Here is a 19757-nt window from a genome sequence, read left to right on the forward strand (position 1 = left end):
ACAGAGAAATGTGCTGTTTATAAATAAACTATTATTAGAAAAAAATACTTAAACTAAAGTTATCTATCTTTGTGTTTATTATTCGATGGTGAATTTCCCTTCAAATGTCAACCATCAGTAGGGAGGAGGGCCTGTATGTATGTCCATTGTGTGTTGGACAGAGCATTGTTAAGATCGGCCGCTCTGTGTGTTAGAAAGGCACATTTGGGGACTCACTTCTACACCGTCCATTGGGCTTGACAATTGCAGTTAAACTGTGCACATGGCGTCTGCAGGCGCTTGTTGACAGAGATGAGTGCGTAGGTCATGTATTGTACTTCCAGCTGTGTTAAGTTTAAATGAGCATTCTTTGCTAATTTCCCATTCTGATATTAGGATGGCAAGTGCAAACTTTAGAAGCCTAGAATCAAGCACAATTTTTGAACAGTCCAGGTGTTTAATTATTCAGTTATCTGTATGAAGATGCAAAAATATTTTCTGAATTGCAGGTGGGTTTTTTTTTTCCTGTTCGTTCTGAGGCTTCTCATCTAACTTTCTCTCTGAATTCTCTTTCTCTCCGTTCTCTCTAGTTGCCATGTTCAAAACAATTGGAGCTGGTCAGGAGTCACATGCTAGGTATTAAGACTGTTAACAGCAAAAAGGGACAGAAGGTATAGTCTTTCTGATAAACAACACTTTTACTCACTTGAAATGTGGCTACTTCTTAAAGTATTTACAAAATAGAAACAGAGAATTTTAAAAGGTTGCATCAGCAGGCAAAGAATGTTGGGTATAAAGATGATACATGACTCGCACATTACATAACTTCAACTCTAAGGGCAGCAGATTACAGATTGAGAAAGTCACTCCATACTCACCAGCTGACATTAATAATGACAAAAATTCTAGTCTAAAAGTGTTTCTCTCATAAGCATTGAGAAATTTTTTTAATTAGAAAGGATTTTCTGATTTTCAGGGAAGAAAGTAAAACAGAAAGAAAGGCAGCACCTTATCAGCAAGCAGTTTCCCCTCGATCCTGACGAGATCCTGTCTTCCGGTTCACCGGCCAGCGCCAGCCTATGGCGACACTCGCTGCGAAGGAAGCTGGGGAAACGTTTTCCTCTAACGGACTACACGAGATCTCAGACACAGCTCGGACTGAACTTCATTTTAAAATTTCCGTTTAACCTTTTGAATTACATGAAGAAAATGAATAAGAACCAGCTGAGGCAAGGCTGAGCGCAGCGTGAGTCACAACACGTGATCACGCCCGTGAGGAGGAAAAACGCAGAACATCTGTGCCCTGTGATACTTCCCAGGGGTTGCCAAGGTCACCGACAGTCTGAGCTCCGAGAGCCGCAGCACGAAGGGCAAGGGGACATGGAAGGACGGAGAAGCATCTTCTCTGATCCTGACCACCGGTGGGCCAGACCTGAGCTCCGGGACTGTCTTTAATTAAGTAATACATGATGCTAGGACCCAACGGTAATGATAAAAACAGAAAATTATTAACTTTCACAAGGCTTGGTTTTATTGTGTTCGGTTTTGTCTTTTTGTGCATATCAATGGACAACTTGGAATTGTCAAGTTATAGAAGTTTCATTATGACTTAAAGAAATACTTCTGTAGATATCTTAAGAAGGAGCCACATTTTAATTTAATAAAACAAAACCAAGTAGCCACATTTCAAGTAAAATGTATTATTTTTCATAGTTATTATTTAGCTTTACATAGTGTTTTAAATTACAAACAACCCAGATAGTGTTCTTCACTTCATTCAAAATACTGCAGACTTTGATACTTATTATCTGGCCTTACTAGTAAGGGGGACATTATAAATTCATTGAATTTCAAAGGCCACTTCACAGGCTTTGTACTAGCTTTCTCACTGGCCTAGATAACTAGTTAGTTACATTTGGATTAAGTCTAAGTTCTTGTCTATATTTACATCCCATAAAAATTAATCAATATTATATATACATATATATAATATATATTATATATATATGAAACTTTAAAATATATAAAACTGTTTACATCATGGAATTTTATAGAATTGTTTTCCTCAGATTTTATTTAATAGCTTAAACACTAACACACAGGAGGCAATAATTCCAATAACTACTTGAGGAACAAGTTAATAAATGTTAGAAAGTGACTGACAGACACATATAAAAGTTACTCTTGCATGTACCACATGTAAGGTACCTACCTACCTATTTTACAGTCAGAATGTGCCTAGAAGTCTAGTTCTTTCACTTATTGTGCTTGAAGTTATAATTCAATTCTAATTCCTCAGTTTTCTAAGAACTTGATGTCTTTTCCGTTTATATCAATAGTTCAAAATAAAATAGATTTTTATTTTGCCCACAATTATACTCACCCAAACACTGAACTTTAGTCAGAATAATATTATACATAAATAGGGGAACAGCCAGGGAGCAGAGGAACACATGATGTTCCTAGACACTGGTCATCCAGTTGTGGCCAACTTGATTTGCTCTGGTAGACACATTTTGCTGGTAAACTTTGATGACTAAACTATGCTGGGAGTTACAAAGAATTTCTGTTGACACTTGTTCACATTTATCATTGGAAACAAGAAAGACAATGTCCAAGTAAAGAAAACTCATATTTATTTTTAAAAAGCAAATAAGGATCATCTTGTAAAAAAGAATACTATTGGAGGGAAAATTGTTCCTTAAGATGCCCTTAAGGCCCTGGCCGGTTGGCTCAGTGGTAGAGCGTCGGCCTGGCATGCGGGGGACCCGGGTTCGATTCCCGGCCAGGGCACATAGGAGAAGCACCCATTTGCTTCTCCACCCCCCCCCCTCCTTCCTCTCTGTCTCTCTCTTCCCCTCCCGCAGCCGAGGCTCCATTGGAACAAAGATGGCCCGGGCGCTGGGGATGGCTCCTTGGCCCCTGCCCCAGACGCTAGAGTGGCTCTGGTCACGGCAGAGCGACGCCCCGGAGGGGCAGAGCATCGCCCCCTGGTGGGCAGAGCGTCACCCCTGGTAGGCGTGCCGGGTGGATCCCGGTCGGGCACATGCAGGAGTCTGTCTGACTGTCTCTCACTGTTTCCAGCTTCAGAAAAATACAAAAAAAAAAAAAAAAAAATATGCCCTTAAAAATAAATGAAGTGTTCTCTCCCCAACAACTGAAGCCAGCAATCCCAAACTGTCTATCAGTATGACATCAACTCATACGGTGACTCAAGTAGGAATTAACCTCATTAAACAATTTTGATTACATCATATGACCCTCAGAGCAAGTTGTTTTGTTGAACAACTAGAGACTTATAAGGGCTATTGTAAACTGTACTCATCTCTTTTTTAAAAATTTTTACTTGTTGATTTTAGCAAAAGAGGAAGGGAGGGAAAGAGAAAAGAGACAGACAGAAACATCAATCGGTTCCTGTATGTGCCCTGACCTGAACCGGGGATCGAACCAGCGATCTCTGTATTTCCAGATGATGCACTAACCACCTGAGCTTTCCAGCCAGGGCTATTCATTTCTTAATTACCAGCCTTACTGAATAGAAGTCAAATTTTGATAACCAAATGTGAATCAGATGTAGTTTAACCGTGCTTCAACTCCTGCTGGAAAATGTTTGCTCTGATCTAAAACACCCTGTTTAACCCACACCCACAGGAACTTACTTTCTCAATTTTCTGAGTGTCTCATTTGCAAATTTTCTTTCTGTCCCTATAAATCTAGACAAATCCCCTAAAAACTTCTGAACTCAAATTGTAGCAATGAAATAAATCAATTCAACAAAATTATTATAGATTTTTACATGTTGCGAAAGAATGACTTCTTTCCTTACCACCACTACAAAGAAATTAAAAAAGAAAACAACACAACTTGTAAAGAGTTTGGAAAAAATTCTGCGTATTCCCACTAAAAGCACATACCATATAGGTATAGTGTGCGTGTCTGTATTTATGGATGCAACAGATGTACTAAGTTTTTCAAACCATAAACCAGGCAATGTTACAATGAAATCGAAGCCACCATAATTTCAAGCATCATTTATGTATCAAAATAGTGGGAAGGTGTAAAAGGTAAAGACTACAGAGCCTGTGGTATCTCACTTTCTGAAAGAATTGAAGTTCGAATTGAAACGTACTCTGCGGATAATCTAATCTCAATCTGAATGTTAACGTTCTTTGTAGGATGACATTTATATATTGCGGCACAGGGTGGTATAAACAGCAGTTCCTTGCAGTGGTGAACATACGTTTTTGTAAGGAGCAAAATTTTCTTGAAGTGTGTTTAAAAACAGTTCACTGCAATATTTTATGCTGGAGTCAAAACATGGAATAAAGGGGAAGAAAATAATGTGTAATTTATAGAGAAGAGTATGTAATGGGTCTGAAATTGTGGTTTATAAAAGAATGTTAGCATACCTGCCAGCACACAGGGGCACGACTGTCCAGTGGGATACTTCAGTTTGCAGTAAGACATTCATCTCTAATTCAAAGGTCTTTTAACCTCCCACGGAGGCTGAGAACCTCGAATTCCTGTATATTTTTCTGACTGCACACAAGATGGGACCGAATCAGGTCACGGAACAGCCAAGCACCCACATAGAAGAAAAAAAAAAATGCTCCCTTTGCATTTAACTAACAATAAACTGAAACAACTTAGGCCCAGAAAACCAGCAACTGTGCTGGAAAAGTCTGAACTTCAGCGCTTCAATGCACTCCCGGCGAAATCACGCAACTGCAGACAGCCGTGTCCTGTTGGGTCTGAATTAAACCCACGGGGACACGTACTGGAATCATGCTTAGGATATCTTAGTTGACATTGCGTTAAACTGAAAAGTTTGACACATACATATTTAACTGGAACTCTTTAAAGTCCAGACTAAGAGCCACTGGCTGCCTGGCATTCTATCCGGAGGCATTTATGAGCCATTCACGGAGCAAGTGCAACACGCAGTGCACATGGTACTACGTGGACTTCACCGGCACAGGGCAGGTTTCCTTTGAGCTCCTAAGTGTCTTTTTGACAAGTTACCATTTGAACTTTTCAACAGAAAATCAAACTTATATTAGTCTAAGCCAGGCCTGGGAGCAGGAAACCCATGCCCAGCCTTAAGAGGGTAGAACTAATACCTGAGACAAATGAGGTGGGTGTGGCCCCTCCCCCTCCCCCTGCAGGCACTCCACAGCGGTGGAACTCAGAATCAACAGCAAGGGCAACTTGCATTTCTTATACAACTGGCGAACGAGGGAGGTGGAGGAGAGTATGGGAGTGATGGACACAGACGTGACTTGGGCTGATGGACACACAACACAGTGTATAGATAGTGTGTCGTAGAACTGTGCACCTGAAACCTGTATATGTTTGTTCACCAGCCTCCCCCCCCAATAAAATAATTGACACACGAAAGCAAATTTTGAAGTTCAGGTGTTTTGGGCTAGACTCTAGAGCAGTGGTAGTCAACCTGGTCCCTCCGCCCACTAGTGGGCGTTCCAGCTTTCATGGTGGGCGGTAGCGGAGCAACCGAAGTATAAATAAAAAGATAGAACTACAGTAAGTTGTTTTATAAAGATTTATTCTGCCAAACTTAGCGAAAATCTGACATAAAGTACTTGGTAAGTAATTATTATTATATGCTTTAACTTGCTGTAACTCTGCTTTACAAATTTTATAAAGTAAAGTTACTTCCCTACTTTATAAATCACCATGACTGTGGAACCGGTGGGCGGTTAGAAAATTCTACTACCAACAGAGATACAGAAGAGGGTGGTGGGTATAAAAAGGTTGACTAGCCCTGCTCTAGAGGATGTCTGAGGACCCACAGTGCGACTTGAGGTAGTCATACTAACGTTGTCCCCGGTGTTAGATCACAGGAGAGCCTGCACCGCCCAGTAGGCATGACACAGACATGTCCCTCTGAGACCCCTCAGGCCGTGTGACAGTAATGTAACGGGGCCGTGCACACATGGCCAGGACACAAAGGTGTGTTTTCTGAAGTAGAACAGCTCCCGTCTCCAACAGAGCAGGTCTCACCCCTGCTGACGTGCAGGAGGAAAGAAATATGCCTCTCACACGCACAGAAAATGATGACATCACCATTTGCTTCATCTGTGTATCACTGAACGGCTTCAAATCACCCAACTTTAAGTGTGATGAGCATGACTCATGAATGATCTGGGCCTTGGTAACATTCTCATTGGGTACAGACCGACACCCAAAATTAGAAGGGAGACCCAATATTCAAAGAGAACAAGCTATGAATCACCAGCATCCCCAAACCATCATCTGGCACCGAGACAAAATAATTAGTTTGTCTTTTTTTAGGGAACTTATAAATATCATGACCCACAAGCAAACATAAACCTAAATAAGTGTTCCATTTCATCAAAACATAAACTTGGAAGATGACTTTCATAGGATAAAATAACAGAATTCACACAACAGATACAAACAAAAAAAAAATAATTAAAAATATTCTGTGTCGGCCACCGTCTTGTGGTAAAAGTAAACTGCGGTGGTTTAAAGCAACCTCACATCTGGTGTTTCATACTAACTGGTGACTTAGGACCTCGGAGGGAGCGAGAGCGACCGCGCCCATTACAGATGATGGGACTCGGGTCGCAGTGCTCCTGGCAGCTTTGCGGTCACGCCCAGTGAAAGTCAAGACCGCATTTTTTTTCCAGTGTCATCCCAAGATATTCAATAACAATTTAAAAAATAAATTTTAAAAAAAGGAAAGCAAAAAGCGTTTTCTTAACGATTTCAGTCCGATTAAATCTGCCCAGCCTCTCCGCTCTTTGTTTGGGGTGTGGGAGGGGGACGGATGGACTTTGAGGGGAAGAAAAGACCCCCGTTAGGCTTACACGCAAAGAAGAGAGACATACCCTGTGTTTTGGAGAAGAGCTTGGAGGGCGTTACCAGCACAAGGTAATTATTTTTGCAGTTTCAGAAAAAGACACTGCAGCTTGGAACACTGGTTGGCCCAGGCGGATAAGTAGCCAGCTCCCAAAATGCCATCAGTTCCCAGGAGGGAGGAAGTGTGTCCCCTCTCCCAGTGTCACCCCTCACAAATGCAGGAATCTCCCCAACAACCACAATGGCAAAGCTGGCTTTTTATAGGAGGGGGGTTTAGGAGTGGAATTTTTCATCCTTTCTAAGTACTTTAGCAAGTTGGAAGCAAAAGTATTAAGTTCATGAGCATTTCCTCTACACACAAAGGAATATTAAATAAGCAGTGTTATTTTAATCCTGTCTCTAAGCACCCCGCCCCCCCCAAGAAAAATAAGCACAGCACTGTCGTTTAAGAAAAGAAATTTAGTATGAGAATGGGAAATTATTCTGAAGAAAACCACTTTGCATTAACATTTAAACTGGGAAATAAAGCAGCACTTAAATGTAAAGCTTTATTTTATATAATTATATACGGTTCTAATGCTGAAATAAAAATATGAAAATCACTTTAAGATCATACCAGTATTTGCATACAAATCTGTATGGCTAATGTACATGGATGCATACAGATTTATATAGAGAGTGTTAATTCTTAATCTAATTTCTTATATAAATAAGGAACTACACATTATATATAATTATATATAATTACACATTGGCCGAATATCTGATTTAGTATTCAATCCTTTATTCCAAATTGTCAGGGGAAAAAAAAAATCTTTGTTTAGAAAGATGGTATCAGATCAAAAGTTCTTAAAATACTCAATGAACATCTATCTATACTGGATTCCTAAGGAAGTGACAATTGTCAAGATATTACTGAATAAAAAAAAATGTGTTGTTAGTTCTTGAAGAGCAGGGGATTGTGTCCACCACTTATTCTGAAGTTCCTGTCCGCTCCCACACCTCCGATGTGAACCACCCTCCCCTACCCCCATGACATCACATGCTCAACACCAAGAAATTCAGTGTTCACCAACCGCCCAGCAAATGGAGCCATCCAACAGAACCAACCATTGTGAGCAAACTAGAACACTCAAATGAACTGGGCTAAGCCTCTGTGACAGCAGGGACCATTCTGGAAGGGCGCCCCCACAGAGCAATGCCCTTCCGTTTCTGTAAACAACCGTGCACAAGTGGAACTCTTTCATAAAACATTTGCCCGTTCCACTGTCTGATGTTTTATTCAGTGAAAGAATGTTTTCATCATTTAGATATTCGGAGATGATTTCCTCGTCAAGTTAGAGAGCATATTTAGATTTCTCCTGTGCCAATTAATAAGGTAAAGACTGGAGATGTTCGCTCATTAAAGTTGCATGCATTCGCCTGTTTCTGTAATAGAGTTCTAAACTTGAAAGTATTTCAGCTTTCCTGTGAAACTACGTAGCATCATAAAAATCCGGTGTGGGCCAAGTCCCCTTCCCTCAATGGCTTGAGCACTTCAGGAATGACCATCCCTCCTTGATTCCTTGGTGATCAGTCTACAGCCCGGGTTGTCACCCTCAAGGACAGACACACCGCCAGGCACCCAGGAGAGGCGCGGACATATTACAAGCCGAACTACAATACCAGTTTTCCCTACTCGGAGCGATCAAACAGACAGGATTTCCCCCCACTGTCTCAAAATCAAGCATCAATAGCACACCCTGCATCCATATTTCAGAAACCAACAAAAAACTGCCAGGAAGCTTATAATAAAAAGCATGTAACAAAACCAGTGGAAGGCACTAGAGAATTGCTCTGCAGAATGTCCCGGTTCCTGTACGTGCTCAGGACACGGTACTTAGGTCTGTGCTAGTTTGTCTGACGATGAAACTTCTCTCCTTGACAAAAATGTACACAATGCTATCTGCCAGTCACGGCTCTCGGTGATATTTATATTTTTGTTCTTCATTCCTCACAATAACCTCAGGACGTAGGCACTGACTGACTGTCTTCATTTTCTACAAAAGGAAGCCCAGAGAAGTTCAGCAACTTGTCCAAGGCCACGCAGGTCCTGAGTGACAAGGACAGACTGAGAAATCTCGGAGCCAGAATGTGATCCTGACAGCCACTCTCTGGAGCCTGCTCTCCCAGCCACTGTACTGCCTGTCTAGCTCGACAGTTACGTCACTAGACCCAGGGACAGCTGTGTGACCGAGACAAGCAGAAATGTTGACAGGGAGTTCTTCTAGGCACCCTCAGAGGAAGTACAAAGCAAAACCCCTCCCGCCTGGTGCGTTCTGTGGTCAGAAAGAGAGCTTGCTTTGTTTCCTGCCTTGACCACTTAGAAGCGCATACATCACTACTGCTGCATACAGTGTGGAGGAGGTGGCCACTTGGGGTCCACGTTTCAAGGTGAAATACGCTAGAATACCGAAACGGCAGACCACATCTTTTCTGATCTACTCCAAGATATGTTCCCCCCACACACACACACACACACAGGACAAGCATGAAGCTGAGCGTGCTGAGAAGCCGGCCTTTTAGACTCTCAAGTATTGTTATTTACACACAGCCGCCTGGGGGGCACTTCCTCCTTCAGAAGGGCTGTCCTCTAATAGGTGTCCTTTGACTTTGAGCCCGTTTCAGCCACGTTGTAAGAAAGGAAATCACACCAGCAGCTACACAGTAATGATACTGTTTATTTGCTAGTTCCTTTCTGCCTCCCGCCCTTTGCAGTCTTACAATTAGCAAGAATACTTGTAAACAGATTTCAAAGAGAAGAAAGGGTTGGGACACTTTCGGCTTGCCTCTCGTTTCTCCTACTTGCCAGTTGACCCACCAATAACACACACTGTGGAGAATCTCATTTCATACACTCTGGTTCTTTTAAATAGTCTCTTTTAACAGATTGTCTAAAAATAGTTAGCTAGGCAATGGCTGTTTGAAGAACTATTAAGAGGTGTGTGTGTGTGCGTGCACGTGTGCAAGTGTGTGGTGTGTGTGTGAGTGTGTGTGAATGTGTGTGTGTGCGCGCGTGTGCAAGTGTGTGGTGTGTGTGTGAGTGTGTGAATGTGTGTGTGTGTGTGTGTGTGTCTGATCATGACCACTGTTTACACTGCTCTGTTTGGAATGTGAGCCATCACAGCGAAGACGCCTTTCATTAATATACTTTGTAAGTGTTCCCAGACAGTAGGGTGACAGGTGTTTACGCGAGTAAGAAGAGGCTATCTTTGTCATGGCAGAAACCAGGAGCCTCTGGGGGGGCTCAGGAACCATATATGGTGCCGAGCGAAGGGACAGCCATCGCTACGGGACACCGCAGGGGAAGCCTGCTGCTGGCACCGGCTCAGGGACGCCCCGGACCACCTCCCATCCACCTGACTAGACACGTCTGCACAGGGAAGCCAGGGGCAACCCCTTCGGATGGAGGCCGCTTCCAGCATCCCGCGGAGGCGTGTCCGTGGTCTCGGGGCTCTCAGCCCCGACTCAGACTCCGGTCCTGCGGCTTCCCTCGGAGCTCTGCCCCCGCTCCCGGGCCCCCCGGACCGCTGGACTTGGCTCTCACACCTCAGCGTCCGAAAGAAAGGCCTGCCCACTGCGGTTTCTGGGGCCAGTCGCTCCTCTGTTGTCACGGGCGGAGCCCACGTCACCCCACCTGGCCCGAACCGGACCGAGCCACCCTGCGTCACCCCGCCTGGCCCGAACCGGACCGAGCCAGCCCGCGGCCCGGCCAGCAGCTTCTAGGAAGTCAGGAGACTCTTACGAAACTTCCAACCCCGCGGACTGGCGCTGACTGCTTGACTCACTGCTGGTATTTTAATGAGTAAGTGTCTTCTTCCTCGAGAAAGATGCTGTGTTCATTCGTGGTAGACAGGAATCACTCACTCGGCACTTTTGGGAATCGCTGTCTGCCTTGTTATTTCCAGCCCAGCATGAAGCTACCGCGAGTGGGAACTGGTTAAGACGGCCCTGCGTGGAAGTGGATCGACACAGGAGAATCTGGATTTAAGAGCACAGAAAGCCCGTACTCACGGGCAAGGAGGAGTTAGCGGTGTCTCCTTCCGGAGTCCCTCGATTTCCCTGCCAGGCGGTCATGAAGGCAATCACGTGACAGGGGATGGGACAGCGTTTGCAGAAGGAGCTCTGCTGTCCCACACCCTGGGGCAGCAGGAATTTCAAATTCCCTGAAGTCTGCAGGAAACCTGGTGCCTGTGCACTTTAATACCCAGCCCTGCCCTCGGGAAGGGCCCCTATGGCAGCATTTTACAAGTCAACAGCTTACTGCTTCTTTAATGAAGCTTAGAAATATTGAAATTCAGAGGGTAAATAAAGACTATAAATAGCTTCGTGATAGATAAGATCAAGATGAGCACTAAATAATTTAATAAAATGAGCTTGAGGGCTTGGGGGGTCGCCAGAAAGGCCCCGCAGGCTCGTTCTAACAGCGGGCAGCTACGGCCCGGGCAGCACGAGGAGATGGGGGACCCACCAGCGAGAGATACCCGGGCTCATTCTAACAGCGGGCAGCCACGGCCCGGGCAGCACGAGGAGACGGGGGGACCCACCAGCGAAAGGCCCCGTGGGCTCGTTCTAACAGTGGGCAGCAACAGGCCGGTCAGCACGAGCAGATGGGAGAACCCACCAGTGAAAGGCCCCGCGGGCTCGTTCTAACAGCGGGCAGCACGAGGAGACGGGGGACCCACCAGCGAAAGGCACCGCGGGCTCGTTCTAACAGCGGGCAGCACGAGGAGACGGGGGACCCACCAGCGAAAGGCACCGCAGGCTCGTTCTAACAGCGGGCAGCACGAGGAGACGGGGGACCCACCAGCGAAAGGCACCGCGGGCTCGTTCTAACAGCGGGCAGCCACGGCCCAGGCAGCACGAGGAGACGGGGGACCCACCAGCAAAAGGCACCGCGGGCTCGTTCTAACAGCGAGCAGCACGAGGAGACGGGGGACCCACCAGTGAAAGGCCCCGCGGGCTCGTTCTAACAGCGGGCAGCCACGGCCCAGGCAGCATGAGGAGATGGAGGGACCCACCAGGGAAAGGGGATTTCAAGAACCAATAGGATGGGGGATGTAGTGGGTGCCAATAAAGCAAACTAAATAACCACTTCTCTCTCTCTAAATAGTCCAATGACCAACTCTGAACAAAAGTAAACCAACTGAAGCTAAGAACCCCTCACATACTCTCTGTGAGCAAGTTTTAGAAGAAACAATTGCACCGACACATCTAAAATATTCACGGTAAGTTGTAGAATCACACTGTGAATCAAACGAACTATCATCTGGTGTTGTTTAGAGCCCTCGACCACATCACGTCAGGTGTGAAAGATGAAGGATACCTTAGTTCACAATTGACACAAACCTGCGGTTACAAATCTGTGTTTTGCAACCAAATGTAGGCACCCTGGTACCTGTCCGGCATGTAACCGCCAGGATTACGGTCACCGGGGAAAGGTGAAACCACAGGGAGGTGGGAGGAGGTGTGATGCCTCGACCAGAAACGTCTGTTTCTTTCCAAATCCAATTATCCGTGACAGGTCCTGGGGCGTAGGAGTGATCTCAGCCTTCCACTGCGGTTACATCCGTGCAGCTCAGGAGCACTGCTCAGTTAGCCTCAGGAATTCCAGGCAGGCCCCCTGGTCACGCAGCCATGCTTACAACGGTCCTGCGGGTCAGGCCGTCTTTACTCGACCTTTAGTCCGAGGGGCACCGTGGGTAGAACCTGGAAGACAGTCCAGGTCTATTTCAGAGTGTCCCACTGTGGGGGACTGGGACACATGTAAACATAAGAGGGAGCCCTCCCTGCAGAGTGAGACGTCCCCGCCCTCACCTGGCCAACACCAGCAGGAGCAAAGGGGTAGGGATTGCGGGTCTTAGGCAAACCCTGAGGGCCCACACCCATCTCCACACTTTCTTAAGACAGATGCTGCAAAAGGCTTTGAAAAGAAAAATGAAAGCTGTCTTCTTGCTCCTGGGTTAGTCATTGCCTCTAGGTTCATTATCTTTAATGCAATGTGACAGTAAGCATCTCACGGAGGGGCAGTGAAAAGGAAAAGTCACCTTGTGAAGTGCTCATAGCACAGTGCACGGCACACCGGTGATTCAGGTGCCGAGAGGCAACCTATGATGAAAGCGCATTCTGTCAACAAAGGACGTATGGTATGTGGCGGGGATCAGAACCGGAGGCGTCCCCTACCGCTGCAGAGGTGCAGTGCTGGGCCACAGGGGCCACTCATCCCGCTCACACCTGCTCCTGTGTCCCAAGGTGTCCAGGTGAGAACTAGCAAACCGCACTCCAGCTTGGACCCTGCTGACAAGAAGGTCACGACACCCCTCTCCAGAGCCTGAGAACTGGACACCCAGAGAGAACGCTCCCAATCCACCGCCCTCCACCCTCCTCTGCTCAGCGCAGAAGGGCGAGAACCGACACACCCACTGAGATGCTGCCAAGACCAGTACCAAGCTGCTTCCTATACAAGTTTGATGATAACCACACCTCATGAACCAATGGCTGCCAGCCAGGCATTCACAGTGCAGAAGAAAGAACACAAAGAAGTAGAAACCAAAATGAAGGATGAATTGAGCTCTTTATGTCCAAGGCCATCTCCGGCATCATATATTTAGATCAGGGGTCAGAAATCTCACAGAAGACAGGAGGCCGACGAGGCCTCTGAGCATATCCTCTAAGGAAAGTAGTAAACACAACCACCGCAGCTTGGCCGTGAAAGGGTCAGGTTCCCCGGGAAGGGCCAAGAGTCCACTCCTTGTGTTACACAATCTCCGCCTTCCTCCCAAGGGGCGATTGAGGAGTCAAACTCGGAGCCTCTGGCATGAACCAATGCAGAGTGAGCTGAAGAGAGGAAGAGCATTTAAAGGTTTCCCCTTTCCCAAACATTGCCCATTTCCCTAAGAGTGAGCCCCCTTTTTGAAGACCAATGGCTGGTCACTCCCAAAAAGTATGGGAATTTGAAGCACATCAAAGAAATGCCTGGGGTACTGTGACACCAAGCTCAGAGACAGCTCCGGTAAACGCCTAACCATCACAGCCACTGCCCTGGCCTATTCTACTTGAATAGCATTTACAGTCTCGTTTCCAATGCTGATGGGTGTGCATACTGTGAATTTTCCTTAGGAGACTGTAGTAACACTTGTCAAATGGTTAAATACGTTTGGTGTATTATGCAGCTAAAGTCCTGTTGATCCTAGACAATTATTTTCCTTTCCTTTAATGAGATAGAAATTTGTAAAGATTAATTTGGTTCTCAAAAAATTCTTTAGTTCAGTAAAATCTTTTTTTTTCTTTCTTTCTTTTTTTTTTTTTTAGTGTGAGAGAGAGGGGCAGTCAGGTAGAGAGAGAGATAAGAAGCATCAGCTCATAGTTACAGCACCTTAGTTGTTCATTGATTGCTTTCTCATATGTGCATTGACCGGGGGGCTACAGCAGACAGGGTGACCCTTTGCTCAAGCCAGCAACTTTGGGCTCAAGCCAGAGACCCTGGGCTCCAAGCCAGTGACCTTTGGGCTCAAACTAGCAACCATGGGGTCATGTCTATGATCTCATGCTCAAGCCAGAGACCTTGCACTCAAGCTGGATGAGCCCATGCTCAAGAGGTGACCTCAGGGTTCTAAACCTGGGTCCTTAGCATCCCAGGTCGTCACTCTATCCACTGTGCCACTACCTGGTCAGGCAGTAAAATCTTAAGTGATTTTTTTCATCCACCAACCATGTATGAAAACCAGTCTCTTCTCTTTTCTGAAATGCCCTAATCCTACAAGTAGGCTCCACACTGTCCAACAATTATAACACTGATGTCAAGATCAATTTCTCCCACTCACTTATCTTTCATATTAGTCAGTCACCAGGTTTATGGGTTCTTCTTCTAATAGCTTTTCTCTTCAGTTCCCACTGCATCCACTCTACTCTATTCATCACTTCCCTTTTAGACTATTAGTGTTGTTTCTGAACTAGACCAAACCCCTCTAGCAAAAGTCCTGACCACTGGTCACTATCATATATGACTTCAATAGCCTTCTTTCTTATTGGGGTGACACCGGTTAACATAATTATACCTGTTTCAGGAGCCCAATTCTACAATGCATCATCTGTACACTGTACTGTGTGTTCACCTTCCCCAAGTCAAGTCTTCCCTCAGTAAGATTCTTACTGCTATGCATTTCAGGTGTTCAGCTCATGAACAACACCCCATGAGCCACAACAGGATGGCCAAATTCCTGAATCTGACCATCTACAAGATAACCCCATCCATCCGTATAAGCCCATTCTTGTTTAAGGACCTTTCCTCTTAGCCTGTAGAACCACTCAGTCTTATCTGCCTTCTTACCTTCTCTTCCATCTAAGACACAGAAGGAATCTCTAGGCTTGATGGAGTGAGTCACCTGCTGGAAACACTCATTCAAGTTACAACTCAAGTTCTGCCTTATGTCAAGGCAACCCCACCGACTAGGTCTCATGGATGACTCCCTCACACAGACTTTAGGGACAGACAACGTATTGGTACCATCCCCCTGATATCTCACTGAAGTTTTGTGCTTAAGCCTTTCTCTTTTCTACCTGAGTTGTAAGTTCCCTCAAGAAGAAAAAATGGCTTACGCGTCTTAAGATGCCTCACACCTAGTAGTTTACCTTGCAAACTCAACAATTATATAATGAAGAAGATAAAACCAATGAAATTAATCATTGTTACATACCACAGATTGGTGAGTCTAAAACTGTCATTATGCATGAAAATGACTTAGGATAATAGTTAAAACAATGTCTTTCTAGACCCAAGCCCAGAGATATGATGGATGAGAAGACCTCTAAGGAATTCTGCTGCAGTCAGAACACATATGGTATTTTGAAAAACATCACCACTGATGAATTTAAAACAGTAAATAAAAAACAAACCAAATATGAAAGTATGCAGAATTACAAATTATAGAGGAAGAAAATCTGTCAGGTTGCAAACTAGTTGTCATTGCCATGAAGTTTTTTGTGATAGTCATCATAAACTATATGTGCTTTTATTATGGTAACAAAAAATAGCTATTCTCATTAAAGCAATTAATGTTGTTAGTGTTAAGCTAATCAACTCCTTCTGCATTTAAACTGTAAATGTAGACATATCTGAAGTTATTTCTGTAAACCAGAAAACAAGATGTTATATTTGTTTACCCAATAATATTTCATCTTGTAAATGAGCTGTTTTTGACCAGTGTGCCTCACAACAATGTTTAAAACATGCAATACCTGATGATTTAGTCATGGGCACTGACCTCTTTTCCCTTAGATAGTAAAAAAAAAAAAAAAAAAAGAAAGAAAGAAAAAATAAAGAAAGAAAAGACAACGGCCAATACAACAATAGCCATCTGGTGTGAATAAATCAAAATCATACCTATTTTTTGTGAGATTGGCAAAATACATATTGTTTGGTGTGCAGCAGGATTTTAGGAATTGGTTTATGTGTGTCATGACATGAGAAAGGTTGATCCAGAAATCGCTAATCCAGATTATTCTTTCAATTGACACAGACAGTAAATCTCACGTTGAGTTTATCTTTAACGTAGACCTTTGCAACGTAAAATACACTCTCCTTGCATTTATTATTCTCAAACATGTAAAGATCTAGGCATTTATGCTTCCATTCCAACCCACTTTATGCAATAAAAATCCCATAAGTATATTTGGCATGATGTAATTCTTCCTTTTTGATGTTGTCAAGCAGTGTTTCTCTTAAAAATCAAAGTCTTCACTCAACTCCAACCAACCAGAGTGCGCTCTACGTGCTCTCATATCGGCAAATGACTGGAGGTCACAATCTAATGCTTCTTCTAAGTTTTGGTTTCCTTTAGTGTTGATAATTTTAAATGTTTTCTCTTGTGTCCCATCACGCCCAGTTAACTGTAATTATAGAATAAGCAACACTTTGCTCCCCTTCCTTTACTGGTGTTGACTTGGTTGCACTAATATCCTTTCTAAATATTAAAAAAAAAAAAGCTTTCTAAGTGTAAATTACCAAACATTGGCCGTTACTGGAGATTACGGATAGGTAGCATCTTCTATTTACCTTCTGAAATCTCCTCTTGGGGCTTATGCAGTTCAGGGAAGCTAACCAGCAGCTCCTCTCTGGGGCTTACATGGAGACAAGGCAATGGGCTAGGCCACTAGGGAGAGCCGTGGAGCCGGGACCACGCCTCTTGGCAGTTCCCTGTCAGGGACATAACAGTTTGCACTGGGGACGGCAATGACACATGCCCCGTCAAGCCTCTCTCCTGGACCACTGGGAGCACTTCAGTGCAGGGATAAACAGACTGTCTCACAGTCTGTGGGACTCAGAGACTTAAAGTGACCTTTCATCCTGAAAAGGGTCAACACCGCATACAGAGAATATTAACCCATATTCACCGGACAGAATATCAAGGATGGTACAGCATGAAAAGCAAACAAAAAAGGCATAAACACTTTTATGAATAATGGGAAGAGTTGATTACATTACCAATGAAGGCAGTTTTGAGAATGAAAACTAAATTACCTTTTATTATCCAACAGTCACATACACACTTGCACATACACACACACACACACTCACATGTGTACACACGGGACTTGCATTCTGGACTGTCCCAACAGTCAGTGAGTCTCGTTAGAGCTAGGAGCTCATCAGGACAGGCTTCTCGTTTTACCTCCTGCTTCACACTCTCCTCCTGCACGCCAGAGTGAGTTACTACAAGCCAGGCTTTCATAGTCTGACTTTGCAGCCACGAAAAGTGAAAATACAGAGAGTGCCAGGGGGTCCAATGCTACATTTTGGTGGCATTTCAGGACAAGGAAGATATTCCTATGACAATAGTTATACCTGTTCAAATACACGCGTTAAACATCATTTTACAGTTCACATGATGCGCACTGTTCTGCAATTTAATACATATATTTTTTTTCTTTTGTTATTCTACAGGTTTTTCCTTGACCCCTATATTCTGCTATATGAGAAATTTCCCCCAAAACTTAAAGACAAAAGTAGTCTGGTTTTTAAATATTAGTCTACTCAATCTTAAAACATATTTCAGAATACAGCTGGGAAGGCAATTTAATTTCTACACATTCAGAATATGTTAATCAAGGCAACTCTAGGCTGACAGCTTCTCCTTCTGCCGTCAGTTGAAATAAAGTAATGCAGTCCAGGTCTGGGCAGGGGACCACAGTGTTGGAAGAGAGGCTTCCCAGACAATGTCCAATACGGCACTTCAGGAGTTCAAGAACTCAAACAAGCACAGAATCCACCCTTACATCAGATCTCAACTTTTTAGGTAAATATACACTCTTTCAGAGGGGCCAGTAAGAAGCAGGCAAAAACACACAACTCCATTTTTTGCAAATCAGAATGTCTCAAAAGTCTCTTTTGCAACATTTGCAGGCAAAGAGTTAAGACGTCACTAATTTAAAAAGCAAACAGAATCCACCTTGCTTTTCAGAATTTTACGACCAGATTTCAGAAATGCAGAGTTTATAAAGCTGAAAAGTCATGCCCGATTGTCCTCTACGTGACATCTGTGGCATCTCAAGTTGAACCAATTTCTCCAGGTGACTCTGAAGTACTAAGCCCTCCAGCCCCGCTGGTAAATGTCTGTTTTCCTAAAGCTGCGCCCAGCGCCTAGCGCTCGGCGTACCCAGGGCTGTGCGGGGAAGCGCGTTGGGGCGCCGCGTCCTGGCCCCGGGGCTCTGTGACTCCCACTAATCAGAAAACAGCCCTGGACCCGAGTGACCCCACTCTGCGGAGCCGCGCTCCCTATGCAGGTTCAAGACCCGCTGGGCGCAGCGCAGGGTCAGCTCTCCATTAGGCGCCCCGATCTGTGTCACCAGCCAGCTCTCCGGGCCCTTCCCTCCTATAACTCCCTCTCCAACTTGGTAACAACTTTATGGGAAAACAGGAGAAGAAAACTTTTCTCCCAGGAAGCGTGCAGTCCGCTCGCCAAGTCTGGACACAAGGTGACACACGAACGCACACGTCGCTGAGCGCAAGGTCCGGGTTCCCAGCGCCCCGAGCCCCCGGATCCCCCCGCAGCCCGGTCGGAGAGCACAACCCGCACCCACCTTGGCCTCGCCCGCGTCCGGCTCCGCGTCCGAGAAGCCGAGTCCCGACTGGAAGGCGGCGGCGGCGGCGGGCGCGCGGCGCGGCCCCGGGAGCAGCGCGGCGGCCAGCAGGGAGCACGCTAGGGCCAGGGCGCACGGCCGGCGCATGGTGGACGGCCCGGGGCACGGCGGCTCTCCGCTCGCCCTCCGCCCGCGAGCCCCGCGCTGAGCCCCGAGGGCGAGCCGCAGGCGGCGCTCCCGACGTCGCACGTCGCCGTCGCAGCCAGCGCCGGCCGGAGGCGCCGGGGGCAGGTAGCGGCCTCACAGGAAACCGGACATCCGAGCTCCCCGCGCGCGCTCGGGCCGGCGAGGTGCGGCCGGGGCGAAGGCGGACGGTGCGCGGCCCGCGCGGCCGCCGGGGCTTTCTGGAAAGAGGGGGGGCCGGCCGAGACCCCCCGCGGCGCTCGGCCCTCCACGCTCGGGGGCCCGGTCCCCTCGTCCCCGCCCTTCGCGGCAGCGGAGCGCGGCGGGCGGCGGGCGGCGCGGCGGGCGCGGGGCAGGGCATGGCTGATGCGCCCTCTGCCTGCGCTTATGTGAGAGAAAGGCCGAGGGAGGGAGCGCGCCGGGCCTGGCCGCCCTCCCCTTCCTTGTCCCTCGGAGGGCGCTCCCTCCGCTGCCCGCGCCCGCGCCTCCCCCGGCGCCCCACCTCCCACCCCCGGCCACCCTCACCCCGCCCTCCGCGCCCTGGGCCGCGGCCCGACCAGCCGGTTCGGTCCTTGGGCCTTGAGGCCACGCGACCGCACTAGGCAGAGTGGCCGCGGGACAAAGTAGCTTATTGG

General features: G+C 46.2%; 1 protein-coding gene across 1 annotated transcript in view; it reads right to left on the reverse strand.

Annotated features, from left to right (window-relative positions):
- Positions 1–19449, reverse strand: part of VEGFC (vascular endothelial growth factor C) — a 100356-nt gene extending 80907 nt beyond the window's left edge. The window contains exon 1 of the mRNA XM_066234811.1: positions 18940–19449. Within this exon, the coding sequence (XP_066090908.1) occupies positions 18940–19086 (147 nt within the window). The 5' untranslated portion in view covers positions 19087–19449. The remainder of the gene's footprint in view (positions 1–18939) is intronic.
- Positions 19450–19757: the final 308 nt, after the last annotated feature.

Source organism: Saccopteryx bilineata, chromosome 6, assembly GCF_036850765.1.
Source record: "Saccopteryx bilineata isolate mSacBil1 chromosome 6, mSacBil1_pri_phased_curated, whole genome shotgun sequence".
NCBI lineage: Eukaryota > Metazoa > Chordata > Mammalia > Chiroptera > Emballonuridae > Saccopteryx > Saccopteryx bilineata.